Source organism: Stegodyphus dumicola, chromosome 2 (assembly GCF_044657685.1).
Source record: "Stegodyphus dumicola isolate Sdum_Otavi_A_Nest chromosome 2, ASM4465768v1".
Classification (NCBI taxonomy): Eukaryota; Metazoa; Arthropoda; class Arachnida; order Araneae; family Eresidae; genus Stegodyphus; species Stegodyphus dumicola.
The window spans coordinates 133,909,130-133,931,373 of NC_140769.1; the positions used below are offsets into that span (position 1 = coordinate 133,909,130).

The 22,244-nt window shown below is 34.3% G+C and overlaps 1 protein-coding gene and 1 long non-coding RNA gene across 4 annotated transcripts in view; one reads left to right on the forward strand and one right to left on the reverse strand.

The window, feature by feature from the left end:
• The window catches only part of LOC146998583 (uncharacterized), a 140,574-nt gene that overhangs the window by 87,562 nt on the left and 30,768 nt on the right, over positions 1-22,244 (reverse strand). The window lies entirely within an intron of this gene.
• CalpC (calpain C) overlaps positions 1-22,244 on the forward strand; it is a 159,458-nt gene that overhangs the window by 43,688 nt on the left and 93,526 nt on the right. For all 3 annotated transcript variants that reach the window (XM_085811133.1, XM_085811134.1, XM_035367714.2), the window contains one exon: positions 14,303-14,443. In XM_085811133.1, the coding sequence (XP_085667259.1) occupies positions 14,303-14,443 (141 nt within the window). The remainder of the gene's footprint in view (positions 1-14,302; positions 14,444-22,244) is intronic.

Consider the following 22,244-nt stretch of genomic DNA (forward strand, 5'->3'; position numbering starts at 1 on the left):
ATCCCAACGATCATACGTTGGGGAGAAAATTATGAAGCGAATGAAGGCTGATCCTATTCGACAGGAGAAAGTAATTCATGGTTTGTTTGGGGGGAGGGAAACTGCGCCTGTAACCCGTTCTGTTTTTGCTACTGACATAAGCAGTTTAGATAACACATTTAGGTGTTGTTTTGAAGCTTTTTCTGAAAAAAAAGATATGTGGATTTGTTCCAACAATCAAGAATGCTTAGATTATAGAGGAATTGAAAAGCAGGAAAATTGAGGTCAGTGACACATTTTGCGAGGAAAGTGAAATTGATTTATTGATAGGTGCAGATGTCATTGGTAAACTGTTAACTGACGAATACCTAGAATTACCCTCTGGTTTAACTGCAGTCAAAACAAAACTGGGTTGGACGGTTATGGGTAAAGAAAATGATACTGTCAGGGATAATGCCCTAATAAGTCTTTCCTTACATGTAAATAATGCTTCTTTGAAATCTTTATGGGAGCTTGAAGTTTTGGGTATTTCCTACCCGACGGAAAATAGTAAAACGAAAAATCTTCATTGCGACTATGAGATTGATTTTCAGAATAAATTATCTATTCGGCCCGATGGTAGATATGAATTAGAATTACCCTGGAAATGCGAATCTACCAATTTATCAGATAATAAAAGCATTGCTTTGACACGTCATCAAAAAATGATAAAGAGGGCAAAAGAAAATAATTCTTTGAAGGAATATCAAGAAGTGTTTAGAAAGTGGGAAAATTTAAATATTATAGAAAAGGTTCCGGAAAAGGAATTAAACAATAAATGCCACTTTTTACCACACAGACCGGTTATTAAGATGAATAGTGAAAGCACTAAGGTAAGACCCGTTTTTGATGCTTCATCTTGTGAAAAGGGAAAACCATCTTTGAATCAGTGTTTATTGAAAGGACCTAATTTAATAGAATTAGTCCCTAATATTTTAGACAGAATGAGATTTTTTCCTATTGGTCTGAGTGCAGACATAGAGAAAGCATTCTTGCAGTTAGGAATTTCTCCGAAGGATAGAGATTACTTGCGATTTTTCTATCCAAGTGATGAGGGAGAAATAGTGTATAGGCACTGCAGAGTAGTTTTTGGGGTTCCCTGCAGCCCTTATCTACTAGGTGCGTCTATTAAATATCTCTTGAATAGTTGTCCATCTGACTTTTTAGATGTGGCTGACAAATTAAAAAATTCGTTCTATGTAGATAATTGTATTACGGGTGTTTACAATATTGAGGAACAAGAGGATTTAATTCAAAAGGCCAAAAGTCTTATGTCGAGAGGCAGATTTAATTTAAGGGGATGGGAGAGCAATGTTGCTTCCAAATATACTACAAAACATTCTGGGGACACACCTCTTTTAGGAATATTGTGGAATTTAGACAATGATACTTTAAGGTGTAATATAAATGTAAATATGATAACTTGTGATACTAAGGTAACTAAGAGACTGATTCTGTCTATTGTACAATCAATTTTTGATCCAATTGGAATACTTGCACCAATAACTTTGCTTCCAAAACTTTTGTTACAAGAAACATGGAAGTTGAAATTTTCTTGGGACGAGGTATTGCCTCATGATTTTGTAAGTAAATTTTTTGTGTGGTTATCTGATATACTCTTGTTGAAAATGTGGCAATACCCCGATTCATTGGAACCTTTGCAACAGTTGAATTGCATGTATTTGTCGATGCCTGCAAATATGCTTATGCAGGATGTATTTTCGCGAAAAGTGTTGATTCATGCAGTGTAAAAATTACTCTCTAAAGAGCAAAATCTAGAGTAGCTCCTATTAAGAATTTGACGATTCCTAGATTGGAATTAATGTCCTGTTGCATTGGATCCCGATTATTATATTCTGTTTGTAAAGCTCTTAATGATTTTGATATAAATGTAACTTTATGGTGTGATTCCACAGTCGCATTATGGTGGATCAGAAATCCCGGTAATTGGTCAAACTTTGTAAGCAATCGTGTTAAAGAAATTACTAAGTTGACAAAACCTGAATCATGGAGGCATGTGCCTGGTAATATGAACCCAGCAGATGTGTTATCTCGAGGTTGCTCTGCTAAACAAATGATTAACTCGGAGTGGTTTTAGGGACCTCTCTGGCTAAGAGAAAGCCCTGAATTTTGGCCTACCAATATTGTTTGTCACCCGAGCGAAGCTGACTTGGAAAAGAGGAAGGTAAAACTTATTAATGTTAACTTTTCAGAGGATACCACTCCTTGGTATGCAGAAAGAGTTTCTGATTATGAGGAAATTATTCGTGTAACCGGTTGGGTGTTACGTTTTATTTCTAACTGTAGGAAGAAGTCAAATTTGTGTAAAGAATCTAAACTAACTGTTGCTGAAATCATAAATTCCGAAAAAGTTTTGATTCGGTTGGTTCAAAGCTCAAATTTCTCTGACATTGGAGCTCTTAATCCACTTGATGTATTCATTGATAATGAAAATATTATAAGAGTTAAAACTAGAATATTGGAACGTAAAGACAATTCTGAATTTTTAACACCAATTTTGTTACCGAGTAAATGTATCTTTACTACATTGTTAATTGAGTCATTTCATAAGAAACATTGTCATGCTGGAACTCAAATGCTTCAATCTATTTTAAGAAAAAGCTTCTGGATACTAAAACAACGTAAAACTGTGCGTAATGTGTTAAAAGGGTGTGTAATATGTCAACGATATAAAGCGAAACCGATGTCTTGCGAAGTGACTCCTCTTCCTGAAGATCGCGTAGGAGATTATTATAGGGCTTTTGAAATTTTGGGAGTGGATTTAGCTGGCCCATTGCTTTTGAAAGACGGTAAGAAGGTTTGGATGGCACTCTTCACATGCGCTGTGTACAGGGCAATCCATCTAGAACTGGTGACTTCGTTATCAACAGAATCTTTTCTTTTGGCTTTAAGACGATTCATAGCCAGACGTGGCAGACCACGAACCATTTATTCTGACAATGGAACTAACTTCCGAGGAACGTATAACGAAATGTCTAAACTTAACTGGGACATAATAGAGAATGAGGCAAAAATAAAGAGAATAGTATGGAAATTCAATCCACCAACAGCCTCCTGGTGGGGAGTTTGGGGAGAACGGCTAGTTCGCGTCGTTAAAGAACTTTTAAGACGTTCTTTGGGAAAATCGGTTTTATCTTATGAAGAACTGGAAACCTTAATTTGCGACTGTGAGTCGGTAATTAATTCTCGACCTTTAACATATATTTCGGAGAACTCTGAAGATGCTATCCCCTTTAACTCCGTCAATGTTTTTAATTGAAAATTGTACTTCGAATGTAGCAGATATAGATAAAATTGACTCTCAGCATTTTTTGAGAAGAATTAAATACCGCACAAAACTTCTTAAAGATTTAAGGAACCGTTTCCGAAAAGAATATTTGGGGCAATTAATAATGAAATAACCACAAAATAAAGTAACCCGGTTGCCTAAAATTGGGGAGATAGTCTTAATAGGCGATGATTTCAAAAAACGCTTGTATTGGCCTTTGGGTAAAAGATTTTCATAAGGCCCGTTCAGCGCATTTATCCACTAGAGATACAACTACATGAAAATTATTTAGTTGAAGAGCCTAACGTTAACGACAATAAGAAAAACGATCAGACTGACGTACAACATATAAAACAGAAATTTACGTCGTCAGGACGGCTTGTTAAGAAGCCTAATGTACTAGACCTTTTTAATAGGATAACATATGTTTTTGAGTCGTTTGCCACTGACTCAAAAAGGGGGGAGGATGTTGCATAATCGAGAAAATATTGTTAAGAATTTTATTATTACTATTTTTATTATTATTGTCTATTTTTCAAAAGTGTGTTTTTGTTTTATTATTGTGTGAAGTTGTAACTATATGTCTTTTCTTGTGTGGCAATAACGCTTCTGTAATTCTTCAATTTGAACTTTTGGATGTGTGCCAGGTTCGATGGCGTAATGCTCTGGTGAGAGCGTCGATTGATTGTGTAGATGAAACATGTTGTTTCAGAACGTTATTTCTTTAAAATATGTAAAATAAATGTTTTGTTTTCTGAACTCGGATTATGCAAACGTTATTTAGTTTCAACAGTAGTCAATAAAATCTTTTTAATCTTTTAACTCTACCATGTTTTTGCTATATATTTGGAATTAAAAATGGTAAGCTCGCAAGGTTTATACTTAATGCCTTTTTAATATTTAAAATTAGTAGTTTGATACGTGAGATATTATCTAAAGTTGATCTTTTATTGAACTTGATAAGTACCTTTGAACATATTTGTTAGTCCAAAGGTGCATTTGCCTAGAAAGACTATTAATTTCGTTTTGGCATTTTGCGTTGATTCACGAGAAGCGTTGTTTCACTTTTCAAATTGTTGCCACCAAATATTATGGCTCCGTATTATATTTAAAGAAATTAAATAATAAAGAATCTGCCTAAATGTATGTATGTTCTTCGCATTGTGATAGAACAACGGTACATAGGACATCCAGTTTTGAATGACGTAATCCTACTGCGAATATGGGCATCTGAAAGCCCAAATTTGAAATTTAGTATTTGTTTTATTATCGATTTCATATTTTGTAAATCTTTAACGAATTTTTGGTTAATAAACTCTAGGATTTAAAAGCGAGCAATGGCAACGTTGGAAAGAAAAAATATTTTTGTTTCCAGGCTGTGTATCGGAAATCCTAAGGATAAGCTCATTTTAAAATTATTTTGTGATATTGCTGTTGAATTGGATTTTATGGTTTGAGTTCGAAGAGCATGATATTTAATAAATAAAAGTAACACACAAAACGGTAAAAAAAAACGCCGTTTGGACATAATTTAAAATCTGAAAGCTTTCAATTTTTTTTTTTTTTTTTTTTTTTTTTAGTCCAAAGGAATTTGAGTCCCGAAGGACTATTACTTTCGTTTTGGCATTTTGCGTCGGACTCCTATAAATGTCGGTTCACTTTCCAAATTGTTGTCACAACATGCTAGAGTCCTGCATTATATTTGAAGAAATTAAATAATGAAAAATCTGCATTAATGTATGTTATTTCTCGCATTGTGATAAAAGAACGGTATCTAGAGCCATCCAATTTTGAATGACGTAATCCTGCTGCGAATATGGGCATCTGAAATCCCAAATTTGAAATTTGGAATTTGTTTTATTATCAATTTCATAGTTTGTTAAGCTTTAACGAATTTTTGAGTAACCAACTCAACGATTTAAAAGCGAGCAATGGCAACACTCTATTGGGGGGGGGAACCTTTTATCTCCAGCGAGTCGAACTGTGTATCGGAAATTCTAAAGATAGGCTCATTTTAAAATTATTTTGCGACATTGCTATTGAACTAAATTTTATGGTTTAAATGCAAAGAACATGATATTTAATAAATAAAGGTAACACACAAAACGTTAAAAAAACGTCCCTTTGGACGTAATTTAAAATCTGAAACATTTCTGATTTTTTTTTTTTTTTTTAATTCTGATTTATCTAAGTAAGTTAAGTAATTTGCATAGGATGACAAGTAAGTAACTAGTCACCTAGAAAAAAGTGACAATTCGTTAACGTGACAATTAAAGACAATTCGTTAACGTGACAATTAAAGGCAATTCGTTAACGTGACAATTAAAGACAAGTCGTTAACGTGACAATTAAAGACAATTCGTTAACGTGAAAGATAGCATTTGTTTAGAAATTATAAAAAAATCAGCTGGACACTTAGCGAAAGGAGGAATTTCTAAATCGAGGAATATGTATCAAAAAATTCAGTTGACTAAAAATGAAGCTGGCAAAGACAGCGAATCGGCAACACCAAATAAAAGAATTGAAAAAAAACCTGGATTTGGGTGACAAAACGAATTTGTCTGAGACAATTAAAATTGATCATTGTGAATATGAGGTATACGTAAGCTCCAAGACCGTACACTGCAGATTTCAAAATTTTGGATTAAATGTCAAAATTCCAAAAGAGAATCAATCTATTTTTATCTTTGAAACAGAGAAGATTAGAAAGCGTAACGTAGCGGTCAAAAAATTCTGAAAAACTCTGTTATGCGTATTTCTAAGGTTAAGGTATGCGACAAGTTTTAAACATATAACTTAATGTTTGTTTGCCTTTTTTTTTTTTTTTTTTTTTTTTTTTGTTTTCCTTCCGCACGCTAGAGTTACACTTGTAAACAATCTAAAAAAATATTTCTGAAGCACCCCATCAAGAACTAGAACAAGACATGATAAACAGCAATTAGAGAACATTAATCCCTAATTTATTTTGACCTGATTTTAGAGTTAATTAATCCTAAATTACATTGAAGCTGAAATATAAGAACCTATGATTTATTGTGATTATTTTAGTTTTTTTATAGCTGCCGACAGTAATTAAGCTGATACTTTAATGTTTTGAGCAAATAGAGTGTCTAATCGGCGCTATGCTCTAAATCTAAAACATTTCATTCTTTGAGCATTCGAGCGCTACACTGATTTAGAATATACAGACATGATGACATAAATATGAGCTTCCTAATATTATGAACATGACACACGTTTTTCATTCGTGTCCAGTCTTTTCAAATAAAGACGTGAAATCGTGATGGCAGTGAGAGGTATATTATTAGACAGCTATTTTTGGAAGAGCTCTTTGTCGAAAATTCCATTCTTGTAACAATACTTAAAGTAATTCTCTAATCAAAAGTAGGCGATGTTTGATTGAAGTATATTCGTCATCAGATTAAAACGTTCTTTCTCACTCTTGTTTTATGAGTCTTTTGTTCTTCAACAGTAAGAACAAAATTCTTCAGGTTATCGAAATGAACTTTCTTAACAGGGGAGGAAGAAAAAAAAAAAAAAAAAAAAGACCGTTCCTTATCTCCGGTTCTACTGGGCCGATTGACGAAATCTAACTTGCCTTTTTCACGTCTCGAAAGCGCGACTTAGGGTATACATTAGATTAGTATATAGCATCATTCTAACATAGTAAGTATTTTGACACAAAATCGGACTTTTTCTAAAATGACATGCCAATTTTTTTCCATATTTCGATTCTACGACTCAAATTATGCCTAAATATTAAATTTTGTAAATTTCGTGCCAAATTTAAGGAGAAATTCAAATTATTATCTTGGCGTATTTGATTTCAGTTTTCGCCAAGAATAATTCACTTGGCGAACTTCTTAATTTATAGCAACCTATTTTACTTTTTTTTTTTTCATTGCATACGAGCGGAAAAAAAGTCATCGTTCATACTTTAAAATGATTTTAACAAAGTGTTTAAACCACATTTGGCGTTACTATCGCTCAAAAACAAGACGCCAAATTTCAAAACGCTCCAGTTTGTAAATTCTTGTATATCTTAGAAAATATGTTTTTCGAAAAATTTATTAAAAAAATATTTAAAAATACAAATTTTAAAAACATTTCATAAAAAATTTGCGAATTATATTTGTATTAAGCGTAAGTTTCGAATTCTGGAAGAAGGAATCAAATAAGTTTAATAAAAAAAGACTAATAAATATATGTGAAATTCAATTAACACTGACGAGCTAAAATTTTGAGAGCTAATTTTTTAAAAACTAATCTTGCAATTTTTATAAAACTTGGCAGTTTGTCAGAATTTGAGTGGTAGAATTGAAACATGGGAAAAAAATTTGGCATGTCATTTCAGAAAAAGTCCGATTTTGTGTCAAAATACCTATGTTAGAATGACGCTATATATAAATTTAATATATATCCTAAATCGCGCTATCGAGACATAACAAACGCAAGTTGAATTTGATGAATGAACGGGAAATATAGAAATGTCCCATTTTGTTTTTGTTTTTTTGCGCAGTGTATATAACCTAGAAGATGTAACTGAAAAAGAAAGATTTGCAAAGCGGAAGTTACTAATAGCAACATTCTTCTGATTTTAAATGTAATTGGAAACTGACACAACGCTGCTGGGCGTTACCACTCATAAAGATGCGTGACGTGTTGCCAATTTAATCTAGCCAAAAATAAAAGGAATACTTGTCGTGGTTATTGAGTCAGCAATTAGCTTTCGGTGTCACGCGATTATAATGCTCATTACTGCTATTGCACAAGAAGAATACACAGTTTTTTCCCTCGCCTCTAGTTATTTAATGAAAATGGAGACTTGTTAATATGCACTATAAACTGACCTAAATATTTAAATACTTGCTTAGGCATGAACATTGAGTTAGTCAGCGATTTTCCGAATTCTTTTTTATCTTTGAAAAAAAAAAAAAAAAAAAAAAAAGTTACAAATGTTAAAGAATATATTCATGCATTAAACATTTGTTGCCAATTTGTCATTTTTTTAACAGTTTAAGCTATTCAGTTACAGTAACTTTGTGGATGTTTTAGTTAGATATGAAAATTGATTGTAATTCGAAAGTTAGTTAATGTTTAAATTTAAAAGAATTTTTAGGCCATACAAATAGGAATAAGTTGTGAAGTTAGGTTCATAAAATAATTTTTGTGTAAAAGATATTTCTTGATTACATTTATTTGTTTTTGTCCACCTCCAGATTTATTGATAAATACGAAAATATTTTCTATCTTATAAATAGAAATCTTTTTATTTCAATCGGAAACAAAAATTTTGCCAAGTGAATTTCTAATAAATAAATAAATATCAAAAGTTAATGTATAGATTCAGCGAGGTCATCTGGTTCTATGTAAAAAAGTACAGGCTGCTCAGAAATAAAAGCAGTTGCAATATGCCTCAACTTCCTTTCTAATTAAGTAAACCAGTTTTAATTATAACTTTCTAATTAAGTAAACCAGTTTTAAAATAAATTCTAAAATACGACTGAGAATCTCTTTCATATCAAGTTGGATTTCCAAAATGTTCTTTACATAATTTTTGAAATTTCCTGGTTTTGTCATTATTCTATACTTCAAAACTGTAAAGCGTTTTATTTTATAACGAAAAACGAAACCCATTGTGATAATGCGAAGCCTTTTTATAATCAATATGTTCATTTTTGTGCGTCTAATTAAAAATATTGAAATATTTGTGATACCTTTAAACTGGAAGCTACTCATAGTTTTGGAAGAAATATTTATTTTCTAAAAGGAAACACACACACACAAATTTAAAAAAAAAAAAAAAAAAAAAAAAAAAAAAAAAAAAAGAACTATTTACCCCAGGTTATTCCATGAAAATGCTGGACTGATATGTTTAAAATAACATTAATTCATTGGCGATTTATCATAACATAAATTCAGATAATGATTGTATTTATTTGGTTGCTATATTGAGGCAATTACAAATTAATTATGAGCTAAAAGCATAAAAAAATTAAAAATAAATGAGTGGAACATTTGGACAAATCTATAATATTTTTTCCGAAAAGCAGAACTTTTAACATTTGGAAAATAAATATTTTTGTTTAAACTTATGCCCCTTCCCCGATTTTGAGTAGACCCACCAGAAACTGAGTAAGACTGCTGATCTGTGGTATTTCGGACCGATTCAATACTTGACAAACAGGTTAGATGCCTGGGCGTTTTCATGGGTTTCCATGCATGTAACTTGAATACCAGCAAGTTTCTCTAAGAAAATACACAATGAAATCTTCTTTAGACTTTGTCTTAATCACTAAGCCCACCATTAACCCATTTTGGATAGTATTTAGTAAGTTAAGGATAGTACTAATTCAGAAATCAAACAACTAAAATCAGCGTTATAATTACAAAATTTTCACAGAACTAGTTTCGATGGTTTTACCGAACCACCATCCTCAGCTGCAAAACCGCAAATGAACAAGATAGGAAATAATGATTAGATAAAATAAGAAAGCTTGGACAAGAATAAGCAAGGGGCGCCATCTGTTGGTGAAACTAGAACTAAAACATAATTTCTTTAAAGGCCAAGGCAAATTTGGATTGGAATTAGGATCGTTAACTAGAACAGAAATACTTTTATGAATGTGAAATGCCTCTAGAAAATCCAGTTCTCCAATGGAAGATGTTTTTTGAATAATTTTGGCAGCAGAAAAATTGAAAGTGTGGTTTTCGGACCAACAACTAGCCCTTGATGAAGAACTAAATTATTTAAAAGCAATAGCTATTGACAGGGGCTTTTCACCCAACATTATTAATCAAGCAGTTAAAAAATTCTCATCTCAACACACTTAAAAGGCACACTCTTGTTTTAGGAGATTATAAAAATTCTGTTGTCATTCCCTCCTTTCCATCAATTAGCTATAAAGTTGCACATATTTTGCAGAAATTTAACTTTCGGGTTGTTTATTCTCCCATCAATAAAATTTCGAGTTCCATATTCAAGGACCCCATTCCGGATATGAATTCCTGGGGTATTTATAGGATTCCTTGCCAGTGTGGTTTAATTTACATTGGTCAAACTAAGAGAGCCTTAAAATTTCGCGTCAAGGAACATGAGGCATATGTTAGAAAAAAGGAAACACAGAAGACTTCTGTTGTTCAACATTGTTGGTCCGAAAACCACACTTTTAATTTTTCTGCTGCCAAAATTATTCAAAAAACATCTTCCATTGGAGAACTGGATTTTCTAGAGGCATTTCACATTCATAAAAATATTTCTGTTCTAGTTAACGATCCTAATTCCAATCCAAATTTGCCTTCGGCCTTTAAAGAAATTATGTTTTAGTTCTGGTTTCACCAACAGATGGCGCCACTTGCTTATTCTTGTTCAGCTTTCTTATCTTATCTAATCATTATTTCCTATCTTGTTCATTTGCGGTTTTGCAGCTGAGGATGGTGGTTCGGTAAAACCATCGAAACTAGTTCTGTGAACATTTTGTAAATATAACGCTGATTTTTGTTGTTTGACTTCTGAATTAGTATTTATTCGGCGTGTTATTGTGTCTTAATTAAGGATAGTATTCAATGCAATTATTTAATGAAGATTCGAAAACGCCTTGCTTTAACTGGGGGAAAAGATTTGCATTTTGAAACCTCAGATTCTGTGTTTTTAGATGGTATTTCTGTGTTTTTAGATGGATAGAAGGTATTTTCTCCCTCCTTTCTGCATGCCTTAATGGTGTAACGTTAGCACATTTGGCCCGTATTCGAGAGGTTCAGGTTCGAGTCCCGGCGGACCCGGAGAGGTTAGGCGGTTCGGTTCGAGTCCCGGAGGTCCAGGTTCGAGTCCACTACACATTTCTTCAGTTTCCTGACTTCGAAAAAAAATCTAATAGCTCTACAGTGGCGCTTGCACTGAAAGGTGGTGGATGATGATTCTTTGCCACCAGGATTTGGTGATGGGTCTCTTAATCCCCAATCGCCCTTTAAAAGGAATTCTGCATACCTACATGGTGTAACAGTAGCAAACTCGGCGCGTATTCGAGAGGTTTAGGTTCGAGTCCTGGTGAGGGCATTGCACATCTTTCACATCTCCTGCTTCAAAAATAACCTAACGATTCTACAGATGCAGTTGATCAGAATTATAATAATTTAATGCTTGACAGTCTCTCTTTTGGGAGTTCTAAGACACTTGAACTGATGAGCGATGGGAACTAGCAGATGTAATATATTATAGTAAAGCACTTGAGAGCTGTTTGTCGTAGAAAGAATTAGGCAATATCCTCAAAGATAACACCTCAATCTCCTCAAAAGTTGTTCTTGAATATGACTGATAAATGCATCACCATCCATTAATGGAATCATTATACCGATCCTACTGTAACGGAATATAAAATATCATGTTCATTTAACAATGTAACTGAAACAGAATGAAACTAAAGTACCAGTATAAATCGTGACAATACTTTCCAACAGTGTACCTAGATTTTCCAAGCTTGCAATGAGGTTCAATATTTATTTATTGAATAAAAACGTACTCCAATATGGAATTGGTTCAAAGAGAAAACACGTAGAAACAAGGGATATCAAGTGCTTACCAGGTTTGAAACATGGGTCAGATATATACATGGGCAATCCATTGAAAGATCTGAAGCATCTTTCAGCGCCACTTTATTGCTAAAGGGAGACTCCCTACTACGACAAACTTGTTCACAGCATGCCAGTCTCTTTTACTTTACCCATAGCAGCATGGGGTCATCGCAACATATTAAACCTTCTTTGCTTCATCAAAAATCAGGGTCTGGGTGCGTCTTTTTGATTAATATAAGGAAGCTATTTTACTTTTATTAGATTGCTTGATATATTTTTATTAGTGCTTGATATATTTTTATGTTCGTCTGCATTTGTTACCTTTGACTGCACAGAATATTGTTCCAGTTACTATCTCAAGAAACAAAAATGTCATTGTCTTAATTTTCAAGAATCAATGTAGTGAGATATAGTTTAATTAACATCTATCAGCTGCAATGGTATAAGTACATTATCCTCGCAAAAGGATAAGACCGAAATAGAACACATCTCGAAATTACATTACTTTCTGTTTCAGACGAGTATCATAGCTAGAGGCACCATGTTGACGTTTTAAGAAAATACGTTTTGATTGAAATGATGAAAATGAAGGGATGTGTATTCGTTTACTGAAAGATTCCATGTAGTCTTATGTAGTGTTTTCCAAATGTTTAAGTCTCCCGATCAACATGCATCTAGTAGTTTCGATCTAACAAGACTCACATGCGTATAGTTAGTTACTCTGATAAACGAAAGATGGAAAAAGAGATTTCGAGAGGAAAAGAGTATAATAATGAAGTAATAATAAATAAGCATATATAGCTGCTAATAATTAATTCTTAATTATAGATTAATTAGTATTTACATGTAAGCATATATAATTATCACAATAATTTCAAATCGCATCGCGAGACTAGAAAAATTGTCTCCTGAGCCACACTTTGCCAACTACTGGTCCTAAAATGCATAACGTTAAAACCAAAATAATTATATATTTCTATGTAATGACATCCATGCAAAATAAACCATGATAGGTTTGGTTATTTAATTACGACAAAGTCTCGAGGGCTATCTGCCTAAGGGGAGGGATGCCTTCGTGGAGGACTTTCTAAGGAAAACTGGCTCGTATACATATGGGGAAAACCACGAAAATCCCATGCAGCCAGCCCGTTCGCGGGATTCGAACCTCGGACCGAACTACCAGTGTTCAGCGACTTTACCGCTCGGTCGCTGGTGGGCAATAAACCATGATAAGAAAGTGTTATGCTGTTGAAAGCATTTACTTTATTTTCTTTCATTTATAAAAGGGGGGATAGTAACGGAGACTGTGCTTTACGAAATGGGGGGACATTTCCCGATCTAGTTCAACTGGAATATAATTAGTGAATCTTTTTGTCTAAGCCATTTTAACGTAATGGCGCAGCACTTGCCAATCAGGCATTCGATGAAAATTATGTTCAAACCCATCGATCATTTAACCCTTTTTTGACTGAAAGTTGAGAGGTAAAAATCGTTCAATACTGGTAGTTCTGCCCTGAGTTCCATTCCAGGCGTTTTCGTGGTTTTCTCCTTCTGCACATGTATTCAAGACAGTTTCTTTTACAAAGTTCTCAACGAATGGGGCATTCCTTCTCTTAGGCAGGTAGCTCTAATGTGCTTTGGCATAATAATCCAAACCAAACCTCAGTGAAAGCTTTGCTACATAGAGAGGGTCTGATTTTAGACCAATAAGGAGGCATTTACATGGGAATGGTAACTGCGCTCTCGTTTACGAAGTGGCAATCAACCTCCGCTGACTATCATGTCATTCAGAATTGTTTCGAATATAATGCAAATGTATATACCGCCTAGCCGGTATAGAGTTTAGCGTCGCTGAATGCCGTGCCGAAGGGCCTAGGTTCGAATCTCGGAGAAGGCATGGATGTTTGTGAATGTATAGTGTCCGTGCGGCATGGGGGCACTCTAAATATGCGGCGAGCCAAAAATCCTCTCCTGAGATTGGCGGTAGGGGAAGAGGGATGGAAGACCGTCGGATCCGTCACCGGGGTGCTTTCCATGAAGCTTGGAGGGGGAACTGAGCTAAGCCGCCCTGTAAGCTGTAAAGTGCTCAGGGCTGTTGCCAACGACAGATGCAAATTTTTCTCCTCCTGTCGTGGCCTTGAGCTGACTACAGGTCAGACAAGTGAGCATTAGCAACAACAACCATATATTTTCCCACTTACCGATGTATTAATTTTATCGTCATAGGCATGTATTTCAACAGAATGCCATCAACTGGAAGAATTTATTTTTGAGTAGACTTATAAATCATTATCTATTAATGCACTGAAATGTATTTTGAGTTAAGCTGTCATTATTAAAAAAATGTCCTGATCTCTTAATTCTTGATGGTCATTGTAATTCGTTTTTGCTATATCCAATAACGATTTTTCTTTCAATTCATAGGCAATGAGTGAATTTGAAAAGATAAAACGAAGTCATTTGAAAAGAGGAGAATTCTTCGAAGATTCAGATTTTCCTGCCACGCAAACATCTGTTTTCTACCACCAGAAACCTCCTTTTCAGTTCATCTGGAAAAGACCTAGGGTAAGAGATATGAAACATTATAGACTATGATTTATCCCTTTTGGTTTTCATAATACCTTGACTAATATGTACTTATCCCTTTTGTAATGTAATATGTACTTATCCCTTTTGGTTTTCATAATACCTTGCAAATGAAGTTTCTAGTAAGGAATAACTCCTTTCTTTACGCGCTTATGGGGAAAAAAATGATTTTCTGATTGCTATATTTTTTTCGAGTAAAAAAGAATTTAACATATATGAAATTTTGAAACTGTTTCCAACTTTTTCTTGAGCATTTATGTAAGATAACCGTTTGAATAAATCAAAAATCTAATACTCATATTATGGTATTTCTCCTGGAGAAATCTATGAAGTCTGGTGCAATATTTGCAGTTTAAGAACCCATGTTTATCACGTTCAGCAAAAATTGTAGAGTAAATTGAAAGAATGACAAGACAGGCGTTTGTATGGTAAAATGAATGCAAAAAACAGCAGGAGAAAATAGAAGAATTCACATCGTTTGAAAGATAATTTAAAAAATCTCATTTGCGCATTAGACTGAATCTGAAACGGTATTCATGAGTTTTAAAACAAGTACACAAAGGCGTGGCATGACCACATAAAAGATTTACATCAACTACTGTCTTCTACACTGTGTGAAATGGAGCTGACCGGATAACCGTGAAATAACGACTGATCTCAAACTGGCGACCCCCGAAGCAATTTTATGTGGCTCGCGAATATATTTTAGCTATGTATTTGTTCTCAATATAGTGCCAGAAGTTTGTAGACAGATAAGGTTATCGAAACAGTAACTACGTAAAATTTAATGAAACAATAACTAATTTTATCAGCAGAAGAGTTCTGAATCATCAAGTTCATTTCACTGCTCGAAGAAATTGGAATTGAGCACAGAGGAATTATTTAGTATAACGTAATGTGGCAGTGATGCCGAGGAACTCTATTAAAGCAGTTTTTTGATTAATGAATGATATTAAAATTTTAACGAAGCAAAAGTAAATAAATAAAATAAAATCATCGAAGAGCTGTGTAATGAATGACACATGGATAACGGATCTATCGATTTTGTTGCTTTAAACGGACACATATAAATATCCTCAATAAACAGATGCTCGGAAAGAATAAATTTATCACGTGCTTCTTTTAAATCTTTTAAAGCTAAATTTGAATTACGGAAAACGCAGCTTGAGTCAAAATATTTCGTACATTTTCTATATCTCAAGTCCTGCCCTATTATTTCAACTAAAAAACCTCAAAGGTATGAAAAAATACCATTATTATGACAAAAATTTGAAGAAAAAAAAGATTAATAAATTTTAATAAATTATAGTCCGATACTTCATTATTTTTATTTCTATTGAAACGAGTGTAAATAACGCAACAGAAAATCTACAGTTAGAATTAATTAATTTACCAGCGTGATGTAGAGTCATTAGGTTATTTTGAAGGAGGAGACATGAAAAATGAGCAATGTCCTCGCCGGGATTCGAACCTGGATCTCTCAAATACGCGCCGAGTGTGCTACCATTACACCACGAAGGCGTGCAGAAATGAGAGAGGAAATACCTTATGTACCCCCTTTTAAAGACGACTGAGGATAAGGGGACCCAATAGTCATATCCTGGTGCTAAAGAATCATCAGGTACCACCACCTCTTTTAACTTTTAATTCGGGCGCCACTGTAGAGTCATTAAGTTTTTATTTTATTTTATTTTTTTTATGCTGAGAGACGTGAAAAATGAGCAAAGACCTCACCTGGATTCGTTCCTGGACCCCCTGAATACGTGCCGAGTGTGCTACCGTTGCAGCACAAAGGCATGCGGAAAGGAAAGAGAAAAAAACCTTATAGTGATATAAATCCCATTCAATGATTTGAAGATATAGATTTGATTTACTTTTATTCTTACTTGTCAAAAGATAAATATCCTCAGTTACGAATTTTTGGAACAAGAATAACTGCTTTGTTTGGGAGTATATATGTATGTGAATTTTGGAAGTTTATTTGTATGTGAACAGTGTATTAAGAAATCTGAGAAAAGATTCCGATTGACCGATGAATCCGTGATGAAGATAATTTTCTAGTAATTTTTCTCCAAAGATTTAAATTTTATCAGAATCGAAATATCATGAAGTGACAAGTTTTTGTAACATATAAAGAAGTTTATAATTATTTACATACCAATATATGTATATTTTTTTGCATGTGTCGAAGGAATATTTAGTGTAAAAAAGAAAGAAATTCGCCTTTATTTATTCTCATGATTTGTCACACTTCGAAAGTTTTACGTGTAAATCTGGGAAGTTTTCTTAAAATTTGCTTATTTTTAATTTAAGTTATATAGTGGTCAATTCATGGTATTAAAATTATTTGAAATCAACCTGAGTTTGAAAATACAACATTTACCTATCAGTATGTTTGGAACGCGCAGTGTAACCAAGAGAAATTTCTTACAGGTACCAAAGCTTAGTCTTCAGGTTGAAAATAAATACGAACTGGAAATTTTCTGTTAAGGATTAGGTACCTAAAAACGTTTTTTAAAAAATTTACTCGAAAGGGAAAAAAATCTCTCGATTTTAGCAAGAGAGAGATTAAAAGATTATAGTTTGAAAAATAAAAACTAAGTACCGTAATTTCCGGAAGAAACGCCGCGGCGTTTATATGTTTAAAACTTAAATTTTCAGCGGGTGCGGCGTTTCTACCCATGCGGCGTTTAGATGCACTAAAAATAAAATATTTCCTATGATGGTCATTGTACATACGAGTTTTTCGTAGTTTGGATGGCCTTGTCATTGTGCGTAGACTGGTGCTGTTCCCACACAAAAGACCACTCAGTTGATTTTTGCGAGCTTTATTTTGTTTACATTCTTTCCCTTGAACGGACCTACATGCCTTATTCACCCTAAACGAGATCTCAGAACAATAACATTCTTCCCCCTTTCAAATCAACATTCTCATCAGTTTGAATAGTCTCTCTCCTCTGCCATTCGATGAATCTTCCAGGACCCATCCTTTCCCCACCCCTGCCTTTTCTGCAATTTGTTTCAAAGGCGAACACGACTCCACCTGCCTCGCAATAACGAACTCTGGCGTATTTCCCCTTCAGCATGAATGGATTTTTTCTTGGCATTCTGCCAAATACAGATCCCATCAGTTTGGGTACAAGTACTTGTTGGATAGTTTTTAAGTAAGAAGGGAGCGGAAAATTTTTGAAAATGACTCTAAACGGCACAGAAGCTATACATTTCTTACCTTTAATTTATTTTTGAGTTATGGTTTCATTTCATGCATTTTTCTTAACTGGTATGTCATATATCAGGACTTAGGTTGAGTTTTTGCATCTATACGGCCCACGACGATGTCACGCGCAATTTAATCTATTGCGGCGTTTACGCTGATGCGGCGTTTCTGTGTAATTTTAATTTTTTTCCCGCCATTTTTCTCGAGTGCGGCGTTTACGCTGATGCGGCCTTTCTTCCGGAAATTACGGTACACAGAAAAACATTGTAGCAAATATAATTGAATATTATTAAAATAAATTTTCAATTAAACCCTATTCGAGGCAAATTATATTTTAAGACTATAATTACCAAACATATTATAAACTTACACTCAGCACACCACACACACACGTCATGCGTAGTATTAGGTTATAAAAGAATCATATTCATATATTAAGGGTATATATATATATATATATATAGTGTTATACGATCGTAACCAACTTATATATTTATCAGACAAACACATACACTGAAGAGCCAAAACATTATGATCACCTACTAAATAATGCTTTGCGCGATCTTTAGCCTGAAAAACAGCTAGATCTAGCCTTGGCATGGATGCCACAAGTTCTTGGTGGCATGGAGACAGGTTGTACCAAATGTCTAAGCAGCGGCCACGCAAATTCGAGATATTACAACATGGTGGTGTTTGAGCTCTAAGCTATCATTCCACGACATCCGAAATGTGCTTTATCGGGTTAAGATTCGGCCAGTTAGGTGGGCAGGAAATTAATTAGAATTCATCCTCATGCTCTTCGAACCACTTCAACATAATTCGAGTGACCTTGTGACATGCGCCGTTGTCCTGCTGGAAAATTCCATTTCCAGTTGGGAAGACAGAGCCCATGTAAGGGTGCAACGGATCCGCAGTTATGTTGAGGTAGTTCGCAGCTTTCACGGTCTATTCTACCACAAGGGGCCCAGATCCGTCCATGAGAAAGTTCCCCAAAGCATAATACCTCCGTCACTATATGTAACGTACTGCACAGGGGGAGCAACTGTTCACCTGGAAGACGGCATACCCTGATACGCCATCGACGTGATGAAAGAGACATCGTGATTCATCGGACCAGTCCACTTTTCCATGGCCCAATCTCGATATTCGTGTGCCCACTGTAGACGTAATTGACATTGACGCTTGGTGAACTGAGGCACACGAGTCGGAGATCTGCTGCGCAATTCCATATCCAACAGTGTACCCTGAACTGTAACACTTGCACTTGGGCCTGCATTGTATTTGGCTGTCAGCTAAGCCACTGTTTAGTGCCGATTTTGCTGTAGCAAGGACAGTTTCCGAGGTCCCGCTTGCTACAGCAAAATCGGCTACAGCAACTGCTTTGATGACGAGTGGATGTCCAACACCTTGGCTTCTACTACTAGTTTCACCATCATTTATCCACTTTGCTTAAATACTAACAATGGCAGATCGTTGAAAACCTACCAACTGTGCAGTTTCGGAGATACTTGTTCCGAGTCTTTGGGCCATTGCAATTTGTCCTGTATCAAATTCGCTTAGATCAGCAGCCATTCCCATCATTCGCAAAAGCAAGTGCAAGAATGATTCCTTACTTCCTCCAGTAGTTTAATACTAGTCCCATTAAATTACATGTTCTCCACGTTATCCAGACGAGTTTATTGAAAAATGTGGGGATGTTCATAACGTTTTGTCGCGTCAGTGTATATATATCGGGTTCGCAAGAAAATTATTTAGGTTTTTAAATGTGGTTCGATGATATTTTGCCATCTTTCTTATGGCTTCATGATACCGCACTCATAGATCTTCTGGTCTTTGTCAGCAAAAAATTCAATTAAGTGTGATTTAAGGTCATTGTTACTGCTGAAATTTTTACCATTTAAGAAACTTCGTAAACTTTGCAATAAAGGATAATCCAATTTAATTTGCACCTTTGACGGTTTAAAAATGGGCTAATTTATTTATTTGCTTCTTTTGTTGCAGCAATGCGAGGGCGATGCAGCAAAATATGACAGAGAAATTTCATTTTTAGTTTTTCCACTTTTTGACGCATTATTTCTTGTAGTTTGCCACTGTGTTTCTGGTCTTTTGGTTTTTCCATATAATTCATTGAATTGAATAATATGTGATGAATTTTAAACATATTTTTTTATTTTGCATTATACACATGTACCCTGGAAACAAATACACGATTTTGATGTTACTAGGAAGTGTAATCTGTCTTAGTTCATACATACATATCACATGATCCAAACTTGTTAGCGCGAGGGTCAAGAAAATAATTTTCGCCCAGCAGTACGGACTTCAAAGCATTATAATATAAGACAGTGCAAGAGATTCTTTATGAGTAGCCTAAACGTTTTGTTTGGCATGCAAATGGGAAGATTTTTATGTCAAATTTAAATAAGGTCTGTTTTGGCTATCGTATTATTTTTATGTTAATTCTTTTTCTGTACCTTTTATTTCTTCCATCAGCCCTAATTCAATCAGAATGCAAACCAGGTTGAGGGAAACATGAATTGCAACTTTTGTACGCAAGTGATCCAGGCGAATATGTGCACATCTATATCTTGAATGTCTTTATTGAATAAATGCACAAATCTCTAGGTGACATTAATTAGGTTATTATCGCCTTTATTATTCAAAACAACAAAGCCCAGTTGAAAGGAACATTTCTTTTCTACTCCTCGGCTTTGTCATTTTGAATGGCTTACTTTGAATACAAGATTCTTAAGTTCTGTGTCTTTAATTTTTGAGTAATCGTAGTAAGAAGAAGTAATTCTTACACTTTTAATTATAAGCTTATAACTGATGATTAGCTAACACTTTTATTAAGTGTTTTAAATGTGTTTATGTGTTTTTATTTGTTTGTACGAAGCAAAGGAAGTATTCTGATTGCAAAAAATTTCGATACCATATTTTAACAGAAATATTTATGTTGACCGTTCCCGAAATCATCTGGACAATTTTTTTGCCTGACTTTATTCTGTACGTACGGACAGAATAAAGGACTTTTTTCCAAACTGGATTATAAAACAGACATAAAAATGGAATAAAAAGAGATTTGTTTCGTGACGTCTATACGTACAAATGCATGTATTCGCATACTAATACATTGTACGTACGAATGCATTGTATGCATGTATCTAGCATAACTCAAAAACTATTAGAACATTGAAATTTTGTATATAAAACTGCTATAACTGTGTACCTCCCTTTTTTATTGTAATCGGGCAATACCGAACCTATGTGTATATGCAAATACACCCATCCACTTTCCTGGTTTAAAAGTCCTTATCCGGCCTCAAAGCCGTTCATAGGCCATTAGCCGCCCGCGTACTTTAAGGTTGCCACCCCAAAATTTAAAAAAAAAAAAAAATGCTGAATGATTAATAAAATTTTTATTTCATATTCAGTAAGTACTTACATATGACAAATAGTATAAAAATTACTTACATATGACAAGTACTGACAGTGAATTTAATGAATTTAAAATACTTAGGCGTGAGTATCGCCCCGAGAGTCCGGCCGCCTCTGATTTTGGACGCCAGCGTACTTTTACCCCCGCTAGGAACGGCCCTGTCCGACCTTTATTTTCGCAATCGTAAGTCGTATTCATATATTTCCAATTACAGAAATGTCTCAAATGACGAAAGCATTCATGTTTTGGCAACGTCAAATTAAAATAAAAATAATTTTTGAAAAATGAAGAAATCTAACATGTAATGCGGGCTCTCAATTCCTATACTTATATCTGGGAAAATTTTATACTGGTTATGAAAAAATAAAATTAACAGAACTTTGACTCCCGTACGACATAAATTGACAGATATATCTAATTTCAAAATTTGCGATTTTTGATGTCATTTTCAACTTGCTTTGAGGGACAGGTTAATTTAGAATAGTTTAAATGAAGTGTAGCAAAAACAGTGTGTATAATTTAATACGCCATACAAGGGAGTCATATGGGGTCCACATCAGATTTAAATTAAATTTTTTAAGCGAAATCTACATACCATGATCAGACAAAGATTTCTCTTTAATAATTTTAAAACTTTTAATTTAAAAAGCATTTTAAAAGCAATATAGCAATTATAATAAAATGTTTCAAACTTCACTGATAAGCAAGCTCAATATGTATCATTGTAAACTGCAGTTTTCATATTGCAACTTTTTAAAATTTTCATTAATTAATGTAGGATATTAAAAAATCCAGCTGATTAATAGCTAAATAATAAGAAAAAAAGTTACTAAAATTGCATAAGCGAAACATCTTCATATCTGAAAGATTACACTTCGCTGCATATGCTGAGTGTCAAATGCGAATGTGAAATGGGACTTGCTAATTCGCTATTCAAGAACAGAGAGCATGTCTTACTCGTAAAATGATTCTTCAGTTCCATATCTTGACCATGAAGAAGGTAACCACAAACGTCACCTGAATGCAAAACATGTGACCTTAGCATCCTTTGAACTTCGCCCGTTTCCTCTAGTGATTCTATACCCTTGATGCATTTGCTTAACAGCAGGGAAGAACCTGGTAAG